The sequence below is a fragment of the Spermophilus citellus genome, assembly GCF_964194105.1.
Source record: "Spermophilus citellus genome assembly, chromosome: 13".
Lineage (NCBI taxonomy): Eukaryota > Metazoa > Chordata > Mammalia > Rodentia > Sciuridae > Spermophilus > Spermophilus citellus.
This window is the reverse complement of record NC_138193.1, coordinates 114,985,384-114,998,540: the sequence shown is the minus strand read 5'-3', so window position 1 is coordinate 114,998,540 and position 13,157 is coordinate 114,985,384. Positions and strand designations below refer to the sequence as shown.

The following is a 13,157-nucleotide window of genomic DNA, read 5'->3' as shown; positions in this document are numbered from 1 at the left end:
TAGGAGCGTCCACATAGGAGTATCCACATATGAGTGTGTGTGCACGTTTACTTTTGTGTGTGTTGTTTATGCAACAGATACACACACACACACACACACTCCTACACCTGGGCATGCACATGCACAGGGCCCCTACACACGGGTGCCCAGGTACACAAGCACCCCTAACCTGATCCCACACCTCCTGCTGCTGGCTGCCTTCCAGTGAGACTGGACTGGCCCAAGAGGCCTGTGCGCTGGCCCGTGCTGCCCTGCTCTCCCTGTGCACAGCGCTCTGCTGGCTTGCCCATTGGTGGCACCGCAGCCTCTCCTGCCACCACTGACATCCTCGCTCCCTATGGCACCAGTGGGGCTACCAGCGCCTGCAACCATGCCTCGCGGGTCAGAGGACAGTCGCTCTTCCCTGCTCCCTGATGCAGACCAGCTCGGCCCCTTCACTCCCACGCTGGCCCTAAGCTGTTTTTTTAGATCTTGAGTTGGTTTTGATATCCAGCACCTTTTCGATATCTTGACATTGTTTTTGTAAAAGTAAGAAACCCCAATCTTTGTGAGTTTTCAGGTGAAACAGACAGACACAGGTATAAAATTAAAAACTGGCACATCCCAGGGAGCTGGGGTGATCACAGTGCACTAACTACCAACTGCAGGGCCACGGCATGCTCTAGTGGCAGTGACTTTGACATACAAACATGGCGCATTCTAGAAGAAATGCCACAGGCACCGCGGCAAGATAAAAACTGAAGCCGATATAAAAGAGAGGCTAACAGACAGCAGAAGGGCTCCTTGCTGTGTCCCTGCTTCCTGCAGGAGCCACCTCCTGGCCAGAGAGGCAGCAGGCGCAGGGAGGTGACAGTGGGGTGCGCCACTGGGGCTGACTCTGGGTGGGCCCACGTGTCATCTTTCAGTTCCTTGTCAGGTCCTTCGCAGAGCAGTGGGCAGGGGGAGGGGACCACAGGCCATGGAGAGCAGCTCCGAGGTCTGGCCACAGCTCCCCACCACAGCGGCCCTGGGTGCAGGGATGTGTAAGAACAGGAGCGGCCTCTGGCCACTTGCAGCCCCTGGGTCTTCAGAGGCCTTGGGACTGAACTTAAAGGTATGCCCCCCCTCCCCGGAAGCAGTGCGAGTTACTGCATGACATCCGTCTCTTCAGCGCAGTGATAAATTATGGTGTGCCAAGGGGATAAACTGCATCTTAAAAAAGCTTGTGCAGCTCCTGTTGCCATGGCAACAGACATCCCACCATCACTCCTTTGCCTATCAAAATCACAACTGGAACAGAAAAATCGCTCTTGTTTGTTCCATTAGAACTGCTGGTTGTTGCACATAATTACTTAAATGACAAAATATGACTACCCGACAGGTATGTCTCTTGAAAGCACAGCAGCGGTCAAAGCCAAGTCCTGGAGGGAGGCTGGAGCAGGGCGGCCATCACCAGCCCTCAGGGGCTCATCGTGAGGCAGAGCACCGTAGCCCCATCACAAAGCCTGGTGGCACCGTGAACTGCACAAGCAGGGACAGCAACTGGGACAGCACAGCCAGCCAAGGCACAGGGCCCCATGCACACACACTTTGGCTTAACTTGGGGAGATGATTTTGTGGTTAGCCTGCAAAAATGACATAAAGACAGACCACGTGCCCCCAGATGCACCTGGCTTCTAATCACCTCTGCCACTGAAACAGTTCCCATCCAGGGAAGAGGAAAGGGAGGGAAGACACAGGGACAGGCACACACACCCGTCACTGACCTCATGCTACGCGTGTCCCAGCCTCGGAGGGTGGTGTCGCTGGCTGTGGCCACCTGGGTGCAGTTGTGATGCGGGCTCCAACGCCCCGAGGTGAACTTCAGCTGTCCTTTCCCTTCCAGGGACGCCGAGCTGGCCAGCTGGGAGTGCCAGAAAGAGGAGGAGAGAAATCTGAACCCTGTTCAGGAAAACTCAAGAGGGCATGCTATACTCAGGATTTAGGGAAAGTAACCATCAGAACAATTAGGAAGGCTCTCTTTGTCTTCTTCCTTTAAAAGGCATGAATGTTTGAACCTTATTTAGGGGAAAAAACTAGAAAACTGAGCACAGCAAAAAATAGAAAGCATATTAATAGACCTCTATCACTGTGTGATTAAAAGTGAACCAGCTTGAACTTGAACAAAACAACATGGCATCACTCAAACGTCTGGCTTCCCCCAAGAGGGAAGGTAAGTGGAGTCCACAGGAGCAGCTCTGGAGAAACAAAGGGAAACCCCCCCACTTAACTCTCCATCCTTTCTTGTGAGGACCAAAATGCTCATGCAGAGGCTAAGCATCGACAGACCTGAGACTCACTGGGGCTCTCTTGGGGCTGAAGCTTCCTCCAGGCAGAGAGGAGGCAAGACCCGGTTGCAAGATGTGGGGGAAGAGCTTCCTCCGGATCCCACTTCTCCATGCACCGGGGACTGCATGCACAAAGGACTCACCCTGGCTACACCATTATTTCCATGTGGGGTCTGGGTGGCCTACTCTCACTCACGGTGACTTCTGAGGGTAGAGACTGCAGGCCTGCCTTGGGGGTACGCTCTGTCCCACCCCAAGCTGTCCCCAGCTTACACAAGCTCTCCATTGGTTAATTCACTTAAGTGTTCAACAACAGTGCTCGAGAGCCCTCTGAGCAGCCAGGTGGCCAAGCATCCAGGGAGGCAGGCCAGGCTGTGGCAGCCCTGGACAAAGGCCCTGGAGAGGCAGTGGGGCCCAGCGACAGTCCTGGGGACTGATAGGTGTTCATCGAGGGCTTTGTTGAGCAAGGGCAGTATAAGTGTCCAGACTCAAGAGATGAACAGGCCTGGACTTACTGCTCGAGCCATGATTTAATCAGAAACCCCAGCACTGGGTAGCAGGTTGGCTAGAGCAAAGGATGGGAAAGACAGGCTCCTAAAGGGACAGAAAGGTCCCCACCTGTCCAAAGCTGAGGACTTAACAGTTCAGAGCACACAGGCTAAGACCTCCTTTCTCTCCCAGCAGAGGACTCCAGCATCCTGGGGTGAGTGGACTGTCCTCTGGGGGCTGTCTGAGCCTGTGCCCAACCTTGAAGAAAGAGACTGGAAAGGCTGGAGCACCTAACAGTCCTGGCCTGGTTCTGGGACAGACAGGGCCCACTGAGGGATTCACAGAGCTGAGGCCCAGTGGGGAGGGGCAGGTCTGGCCCAGAATGACCATGACTGAGAGCCTGGGGTGAGAGGCCCAAGGGCAGGTGACGGAGACTGGCAGAGGGGGCAGGCAGTAAGGACCCAGCAGAGAACAGGAGGCAGACATGTGGCGAACCCCAGGAGCAGCCACGGCCTCAGACCGTGCCCTAAGGACGATGAGCAGGCGCCCTCCCACCCAGAACTCCTGCTCTGAGGTCCTCCAGGGGAATCTGGGAAAGGGCACCCACTGCTCACCAGGGAGACGGCCCAGCTGAGAGACAAGCAGCCCTCCAGTGAGACCCTCCCTCTTCCTGCAGGACCTGCTCTCTGCTCGGAGCTGTCCTCTTTGTCCCAGGAAATCCTCCCCCAGCCCACTCTCCTGCACATTAAGAGAGGAGTCTGAGACTTGGCAACTCATGACCTACACACCACGTGTGGCCCATTAACTGTCTCCACAGAAAGCGAAGGGGCTGTTTATGTTCTGTGCAGAATGTGCTCGTCACATCCCTGGAGGGGCACTGGCGGTGCCAGACCAGGGGCCAAATGGGAGCAGCCGCCAAGGTACAGAGAAGTCCTGGGGACAGGGAGGCTCAGGCAGCAGGCACGGGGGTGGGGGGACAGGGAACACGGGCAGGGGGACAGCAGGGTCTGGGGCAGGGGCGGGACACCCATGCTGAGGTGGCAAGGAAGCGAGAGCCCAGGCAGCAGGTCACTGTGGTCACTCTCAGGGAGCAGAACATGGAACTCATGGAAATGGACCTGCCGCAGTGTGTGCAGAGGTGCAGGGCCAGAGCAGGCGCAGCAGGTGGGGGAGAGCCAGGGTCCAGTGGGATGTCGGGAAGAAGAGCTGGAACAAGGACAGGCAGAGGTCACCCAGCAGTCCTGGGCACTCTCCCTAGCATGCCAGCTGCCCACACAGCAGCTCAGAAACTGAACTCAGACTAGCTTGAGAAAAAGGGAACTCGACTCTAAGAAGCCAGTGTCCAGGGCAGGGTGATGGCTGCAGGTCAGGAACAACCGGCATCAGAGACCACTCCCACTGCCATCTCCGCCCTCTCCACACCTCCCAGTCCCCCTCCCAGCTTCCTCACATCCAAGGGCAGGAGGCAAAGGTACCCAGAGCACCCGTCTTGACATGTCACTGCCTAGTCACCCAGGAAGAGCACAGTGAGCCTCAGAGCTCCCGCAGAGTTCCTGGAGGATGTCGGCTGGCTCAGCAGGCCAGAGCCCACCTGCGACAGCGGCGGAGAGTGTAGGGGCTGAGAGAGGTGCTCCGCTAGATGGTGGTGGTGTGTCCTGCCCCCTCCCTCTCCCTGTCAGGCTCCACCAGACCCTTTCTTTGTGTGACCTTTGCAGAGAGCAAGCTCAGCTCTCTACAGGCTGAGACTGCTTGGCAGACACCCAGCAGGGACGAGGCAGGAGCTGGGCACAGGTAGCCCTGCAGCAGGGCTGGTTCCCAGCTAGAGGGCAGGGGGCCCTGGGCAGTGTGAGGCCTAGGAGAATGTCACCATCACAAGCCACACAGGCGGAGGAAGATGATGGCAGCAATCTCAGTCCTGGGGAGACAGCTGGGAGGAGATGAAAACAGCTCCTTTCCACAGCCACGAGGGGCACAGGGGGGGCCCAGAGAGGAAAACCAGAAGCAGCAGAAGTGATGCTGCCATGACAGAGACACAGGTGGCCCGGGCTCCTCGACTCCCAGGTGGGCTCAGCTTCAACCTCCACACAAGCAACTTAAATGAAGAGCTCTTTCTGCGGGACCCACCCACCTTAGGTGGAAAAAAAAAGTCAAAATTTTACAGGCGTCATTTCAGTTTTCTGAAGATGAGGTTACCAGGTTAATGATCACCGTTGATGACAACAAACGTTAAAAAGTAATAGATGGAGCTGGATGCAGAGGCAAGCCTATAATCCCAATGGCTTGGGCGGCTGAGGCAGGAGGATCCCAAGTTCAAGGCCAGACTCAGCAATTTGGTGAGAACCTAAGCAACTTAGCAAGACTGTCTCAAAATAAAAATTTAAAATGGCCGGGAATGTGGCTCAGTAATTAAGCATCCTGGGTTCAATCCCTGTTACAGAAAACAAATGAGTGAAGATAATAACAATAAATAACAGAGCAAGGGATGAAGCAGCAGGACAACCAGGGCTGGCTGCCGTCGGGCTCATCAATCGTGGGTCTCGTCCCCACCCACTGAACGTCACCCACTGTTGCACTGCTATGGGGACACATCAGTGAGCTGCACCAGCTGGTTCAGAGTGTCCTGGAGAACAGCAATGCCACCCCATAGGGTGGCCGCAGCCTCCAGCAAGCACCCAGCGGACCTCACAGGAGTCACCTGTCACGGCACCTCCTCCACTTCTAGCCTGGAGGCCTCAGGAGCCAAAAAGCCAGGCCGAGCAGCCCCTGCTCCAGAGCAGTGGCCCAGCTCCAACTCAGCCCAGGACTCTTCCAGACCCAGAAACAATGCGGCACTAGGGGAAGAACCAAACTGCCAGCAAGCACCCATCAGCCACGCAGCCCACCCGCCAGTGCTCCCTGAGTGACTCCTCGGCCCACAGTGCCACTCCCCTCACACCGGCTGTCTGACCACCGAGGAAAAGTGAGACCAGAGGGGGGGAGCCCAGGGGAGATCAGGGTAGGGGAGCCCAGAACAAACCAGGGTAGAGGAGCCCAGGACAAACCAGGGTAGAGGAGCCCAGGACAAACCAGGGTGGGGGAGCCCAGGGGAGATCAGGGTAGGGGAGATCAGGGTAGGGGAGCCCAGGGGAGATCAGGGTGGGGGAGCCCAGGGGAAACCAGGGTAGGGGAGCCCAGGGGAAATCAGGGTAGCAGAGGCCAGGGAGAACAATGACAGCATGAGTCCAGAGACTCCAGGCACAAGAGGGTTGGCTAGAACCCACAAGGCTGCAGAGGCTGAGCAGAACTTACATTGGGGCACAAGGAAGCGAGCCATCCCTGGAGAAGAGGCCTGTGTAACAGAGAGCCCGATGGGGACAGACCTGGCTGGAAGCATGGGCGCTTGGCTAGCCTTGAAGCAGGACAGGAAAACAGGACGTCTAGAAGATGGCCAGCAGCAGAGATGGCTGGAAACCGGGAGGCAGGGGTGGAAGAGGCTGTGGCTGGCGACAGCCAACTCAGCCTCAGGACCCACCCTGGCCCTCGTGGCCTGAGTGGACCCTCCCCGGACAGCAGCCCCCAGTCAGCATCTGGATGACCAGAGTATGAGGCCTCCTGGACTCTTGTCATGCTGACTCCAATGGCGTAGGGGGCATGCGGAAGAGGCCCAGTGAGACAAGGAACATGCATGGCGCTCTCTGTGGCCAGCATCCAGCGAGTACCCAGGGGCAAGGCCCTTGTCCACCTGGGGGAGCTGTGTCCCCCGAGAGCCACGCTGGTGGGCTTGGCAGCAGACTCTCCCGGACCCAGCGAGCGCCGCGTGGAGCACCTGCTGAGCCAGGCCCTATTCCAGATGGAAACAGAGAGGACGACGGTGTGTGCTGTGGCAGCTCCGCACAGCAAAGAGGCATGACCACACAAGCCGGACCAGAGGGGGGGGGACCAGCAGACGGGCAGAGGAGTGCGACCAGGAGCACAGCATGCCCACAGCGGCTCCCGAGTTCATGCTGGTCAAGATGGAGGACACCACAGGCCAGAGGAGAAGGTGAGCACTACTGCCCCTTGCTGGAGGGTAGGGAAGGTGCAGCAGGGCTGTGGTGCCCAGAGCCTAACATTCAGGTGCCTCCCAGGAGCCTGACCACATGGCAGAAGCGGCCTGACCACATGGCAGAAGCGGCCTGACCACATGGCAGAAGCGGCTTTCTCACTGACAGCTGTGGCCGGCCACCCTGACCCCGCCTTCCACCCTCGGGCCTGAGATGGCTAAGTCAAGCATGATGGACTTGTTCCCTTCACAGTGATTAGCTGAGGCACGACGTGGACAATGTCTGGCAGCTGGTAAAAGTCACCTCCAAGAAAGGATCTCCTAACAAAGAGATGCCCAGAGAAGCTGGCTTTCTCTTTACTGGTGTTGTGGAAGACTGGAGGTGAGGGTTGGAACGGCTGCAGTCACCTTGCAGACATGACAAGTGGCAGTGATGTGCATATGACAGAGCAGAAGCAGCAAAGCACTGAGGACACTGCTCAGAGTGTGAATCCACCAGTCCTGGAGCTGCGGTACCTCCATGCTTCTGGCCACATAAGATGCTAAAACCTCCTGGGCTGGGTTGTGGCTCAGTAGTAGAGCACTTACCTAGCATGTGTGAGGCACTGGGTTGGATCCTCAGCACTGCATAAAAATAAATAAAATCATTATGTCTATCTACAACTAAAAAAATAAAAATAAACAAGTAAAACTTCCTCTTCTCTTGAGCCATTTCTCACGGTTTGCAGCCAAATGCACCCTAAGTGCCAACTTACAAGGCCACCTGAAAGAGCACCTCTGACATGCAGAGGCACCCTCCTTCCCCGTCTCAGGCTGGGGGCTCTGGCCCCTGTGCCTCGTGCACAGAGGAGACACCTGAGTGTCCACCCTGCAGGGTGGGAGGATTAAGTTAGGTAGCAGACATCAAGGGCAAAGGAGCACGTGTCATGTGCATGCCCCAGACGTTTCTGCTGACTCAATAAACCAACACCTAGGAGCCCTCCGAGGAGCTCTGAGCAGCCCTGGGGCAAGGGACATGGAGAAGGCAGACACTGTCCTTTGGAGCACACGGTCTGAAGGTGGTGACAGAATTCACTGGAGAGTCCCTGAGGCACACTGCACCTTCAGGACATGAAAGAAAAAGAGGCAGAGCATCTGGCAAGAGCTGGGATCACACAGCAGGGTGCTGCTGCCAGGGCTCCTGCTTCAAAGCCAGTAGCACTTGGGACCTGGGGAAAGGACAGAGGTGGTACCCTGCCAGGATCATGTGGCCCAAGGTCACTGAAGTGCGGCACTGCACATTGGCTAACATGGGACACAGAGAACCCAGGGAGCTGGGGTGGCCCACACAACAAGGGCACTAGTCTTATAGAAAGACGGGTGCTAGCCTTATAGAGCCAGCCGGCAGAGGGCCTGGAGAGGCCTCCGGGGCCCACAGGTGCTCTGTGCCAGCAGGGGCGTGGTGTCCTTTCCATTCACTTTCAATGTATTTCTAAAAGGAGTCTCCTTGTAGGAGGATCAGAAACAACGGGGGCTTTGTTCATTCTTCCCTTTGCTACACCAAAATCCAACCTGCTTCTGAAAACAATTCTATCCCAGGCCCAGAAATGTGGCAGGATCTTGATTCTACACTCTCAAAACACAGAGATTTATACATTTTACCAAGGTGACTAGAATATAAAAAAGACACAAGTGACCTATTGGAGAGATGGACCTAATTATAGTCAATCCTTTGGAAAGGAGAGAGAGATCTTTCATGAAGAACAGGAAGATTTAAGAAACTTGGAGGGCTGGGGATGTGGCTCAAGCGGTAGCGCGCTCGCCTGGCATGCGTGCGGCCCGGGTTCGATCCTCAGCACCACATACCAACAAAGATGTTGTGTCCGCCGAGAACTAAAAAATAAATATTAAAAAATTCTCTCTCTCTCTCTCCATCACTCTCTCTTTAAAAAAAAAGAAACTTGGAGTACAGCCATGTATGATGTACCCTTTATTTCTGAGTATCATCACCCCTTGCTGACTTTGGGGACAGCCATTTAGTCATGAAGTATCACTGCCTGCTTTTGGTACTCAATCTCTTGCTCTGTCCTTCTTTCCTTTGTGTGACCATCAGCAATCCAGCTTTGGAAGTCGTGTTACAGCCACTCCGTCCACATACCCCCATACTCTGGAATCCATCACCCATCCATCCACCCACCCACCATCCACCCGTCTGTCTGTCCACCCCCCACCCCAGGCAACTTCCCAGGGTCCTCCTGATGAGGGATGGCAGAAACAGTCTTGTGCTGTGAAGCCCTCAGTGCAGTGCTGGCCCCAGGAGCTCTTGCTGCCTTCTGACCCTTCTGTCCCAGGCCCTCTGTGCCCTTCACCTTGGCCTCTGGTCCATATCTGTCCCAGACTGCTCTGGCAAAACTACACTGTACATCAAAGGCAGCATCTACTTTCTCCAGCCCAGGGCTGCAGGGCAAGGAGGGAACGATGGAGTCACGCCTTGGCCAGGGCTCCAGCAGCAGGGGTCCCTGGCCCCACAGGGTGCTGTCTGGCACAGACTCAGGCAGTTCCCTCTCCTTCCACACACTTGGTCCCAAAGCCGTGTAACCTGCCCCTGACCCAAAGCCTTGTAAATTACTCCTGATCACAGCAAGAAGCCTCTTGAGAGCCTGGAACACCGCACACTCTTGCTGGACACCAACATTTGGAAGTTTTAATGATTTTAGTTTTGTTTTATATGGTGCTGGGGATCCATGCCATTAAAAGATACTGTTTCAAAATTTAACTGAAACATTATAAAAGATACCAGTTATCAATAATATTTATGAAATCAAGACACAGTTATCTCTCATACTACAACATTAAGCTATGCAATACAGTATGTTACTGAACAGCACATCTTCTTAAAGATAATTGTTTTTAAAGACAGATATCCTGAAGCATAAATTTCAATGACTGCTGCCTGAAACTTGCAGCTCTGAGGCGACATCTACTCAACCATCAGCCACTGCTCCAAATACTCTGGAACACCTTTCTGAGTCTCACCAGGACACCAGCTTTCACATTCCTACCAGCAGCGTCACTGACCTGGTTAACCATCTTGGTTATCAGATTCCACTCCAACAATCAAACTCACCTTCACAGAACACAAAATTACTGACCTTTGAAGAGCAGGTCATATGCACACGCCTCCATTCTGAAGGAGGGCACGGCACTGACAAGGTGAGTGACAACTACCAGGCCTGTTCCTCAGCCCAGGTGGGTGACACCAGCAGTGTCAATAATGGCAGTGAATTGAAAAAGGATCGATTATCTCTCCCAAGTGAGCTCGCTAACTAGTCAGTCTGGCCTAGGCATCCCGGCACGCGGGGACACAACGGGTCTGACAGGCATAGCTCAGCCCCAGGCCTGTCCCCACCTGCTCGCTTCCACCACCAGACAGCCCCTGGCTGGCTGGACGGCACCCACGCCCAGCAGGAAGTCACCAGCGTGGGACGTTAGGGTGAGACAACAGAGCTTCCACACCATCAATGCTGACCTCGGCAGACAGCAAGGAGGGCGGCTGGAGGTGGACTGCTGAAGAGCAGGACAGCACCTTCTCCACCTCCTCACTGGGCACAGAGAACCCTGGCACCCGGCAACACACAAAATGACTCCCAGGTGGAGGCTGCCAGCCTGGGCCTGGTGCCGCGAGGAGCCCCAGGACTGGAGCTGAAGAAGCCACCATCAGGAAACATCAAGGGGCCCCAAGGAAAGGTGCTCCCTCTGAAAGGAGCCGCCAGGTAAGAGAAACACCCAGGTAGGAGCAGAAAACACGCACCTCATGCCCACCTGGGAGAGCGAAGGCCACACAGGAGCCTGGACCTCTGCCTTCACCCGGCCAGGGGAGGCCACGACACCCTGCCAGGTGACTCCTACCACTGTGCAGAACCTTGCTATACACACCTTCATAAAACAGGTCACGACATCGCAAGACGCATAACTACAAAACCCCTGCGAAAAATCAGAGAAGAAAAGCTTCAGGTCCAAAGCCCCTCACAGAGTTCTCAGCCCGAAGCCAAAGGGACAGTGAAGAGGGGGGGAACGCCTTCCACGTGGAAAGCCTCCCAGCAGTGGGCAGGTTCCAGGGTGACATGCAGAGGCTGCCCGGCACTGAAGAGCCGGGGAGCCCACAGAAGAGCCGGGGAACCCGAGAGCAGCGCTGCTGAGTGGAGAGCGGACCTGAAGACCGCCCGGGAAGGCAGAGCCCTGCTGGCAGTGTAAAGGGCCTGGGAAGAGAGAGGAGGGAGAGGGATGGACGGGGTCCTGGGATCCCCAGGGCAGCAGGCCACCCGCATGGTGCCACAGCAGGGGGATCCACATGGCCCTGCGTCTATCCAAACTTGAGAGGACCCCATGGGAACTGTGACTCTGGGAGAGAAGACACGTCTGTGCCTGTGAGGCTCACCAGTGTGGCCACGCACCAGGTGGCAGGGAGACGTTCCGTGTGGGGTGGGCGGACACAGGAAATCCCCCTCACCCACTCAGTTTCACTGTGAGCCTAGAACCTTTCTAAAAAATAAAATCCGCTTTTAAGAAATGAGAAACTTGCCCAGTGAAATGACCAACTAGAACAACAGAAAGATCACTGCCAAAATGGGAGGAAATATTTCCAGTCTGCACCCTTATTCCAGGAGACGGGACTTAAAAACGAAGGCAGTCTCTCACATTTAGACCTCGGGTCAGAACATCGCTTACAGCACGTGTCCCTGGAGAGGCGTGGCACCCGCAGATGGCACTCTCGGCCGTCTTTAGAGGCTCCTACGCTTCTAAATGAAAAGGAAGAGGCAGGGAGTTCTGCTCTTTGCTCCGCCACCTGGACAGAAGTCTTCTACGTGCACAGCTGCTGACAGCTGCAGGACCCCGGAGACAAATGGCACAAATGGAACGGGGTGGGGGGGGTCCTTCTGTCTTCGTTGGGGTCCACAGACCCCACAGGCCCTCCCACTCCAGGGCCTCCCACGGGTTCTGCTAATGATTATAAATGGCAAAGACTCTCCAATTTAATTGCAAAAGGTAATGATGCAGTGAGCATAAGATTAGCTCTACCACAGAAGGCAATATCCTCAAACAAAAAAAAAATGAGAAGCTGGTGTGAGGAGGCCGAGATCGATGGAAGGCTTCTGTATTACACACCACGGTGGAGGGTCACCAAGGATATTGACAGAACTGCTGACAGCAGATAAAAAAGGGAAGAGAAAACTAAATTGATCTCTGCAGAAAATAATCACCCTATCCTGAAATCCCGTAGAGACAGCTGGGGCGTAAAGCCGGGGCCACCGCGTGACTACAGCCCAGGTAGCAAGGAGGGCGAGCAAGGCCCTGAAGAGTCCCAACACACAGGCTCAGGCGCTGGGGGCCTCACCCAGCTCCTCTTGGCTCTTCATCACCAGGAATCGCACTCTCTCTCCAGGCTACCCCAAAGCCCACCCAAGCCTGGTATTCTCTCCCTGAAAGTCTGCAGCAGCCAAGACAAGGCCAAGGAGAGAGAAATCATTCCTAGGGTCAGCTCTTGCCCAGAGGGTGGAAGGGGACTTGTGACAGCAGGAAGGCACCACGAGGGAAAAGGGCTGCGTAAGCTGCAGGGGACAGACAGATACAAGACGGCTTCACTGAGGAAATCCCCACTCCCCAGGCTCGGTGTTGACCACGGCCCAGGAGTGCTCGCCATGCCATGAGGGTGCCACTTCAAGTTTCTTGGCTTTTCTTTTCCTAAAGTAATTATTTTGACATTAGCAAATGCTCTGATATTATAAATGCATGTAAAAATGAATTTTAAAAGAGAAAGTTTTCAGGAACCAAATATGGAAAACTATATGTTTACTCTAGGAGTCAAAACATCCAAAGAGAACCCAGGAAAGCAGACCGGGTTCCCACAGTGCCACGAGTCATTTCCTTAACTCACACCAAAAGGTGGGCAACACCTTCAAGCTGATGCTTCACAACTGTTCCTACGTTAAAATGTGTTTTACTCAGTTTCACCTAAACCCACCCAGGGCAGCCTTGGATGTGCCACGCCCCTGGCACATAGGGGCACAGGGTCTCTATCAACTTTGAGGTCTCCCATGGCTCCAGCTCTCACCCTGTGAAGGACAGGGAGTGGGGTGGGAACAGGAAAGACAGTGGAATGAACCAGACGTCAATTTCCTGGTTCATAAATGGAAACATGACCAGGGTGACTCCACATCATGTGCAACCACAGAACTGATCCTAATGAGAACAAGTTATGCTCCATGTATGTATAACATGTTAAAAACACTCTACAGTCATGTATCCTAAAAAGAAAAAGACCCATCACTTAGCTCTTTGACTGATGACTTGGTCCATTCATT

The 13,157-nt window shown here is 54.9% G+C and overlaps 2 protein-coding genes across 5 annotated transcripts in view; both read right to left on the bottom strand.

Annotated features, from left to right (window-relative positions):
• Positions 1 to 13,157, bottom strand: part of ADI1 (acireductone dioxygenase 1) — a 214,875-nt gene that overhangs the window by 20,049 nt on the left and 181,669 nt on the right. The window lies entirely within an intron of this gene.
• Positions 1 to 13,157, bottom strand: part of EIPR1 (EARP complex and GARP complex interacting protein 1) — a 118,066-nt gene that overhangs the window by 4,773 nt on the left and 100,136 nt on the right. For all 4 annotated transcript variants that reach the window (XM_081264934.1, XM_081264933.1, XM_081264935.1 and 1 more), the window contains one exon: positions 1,746 to 1,882. In XM_081264934.1, coding sequence (XP_081121060.1) covers positions 1,746 to 1,882 — 137 coding nt within the window. The remainder of the gene's footprint in view (positions 1 to 1,745; positions 1,883 to 13,157) is intronic.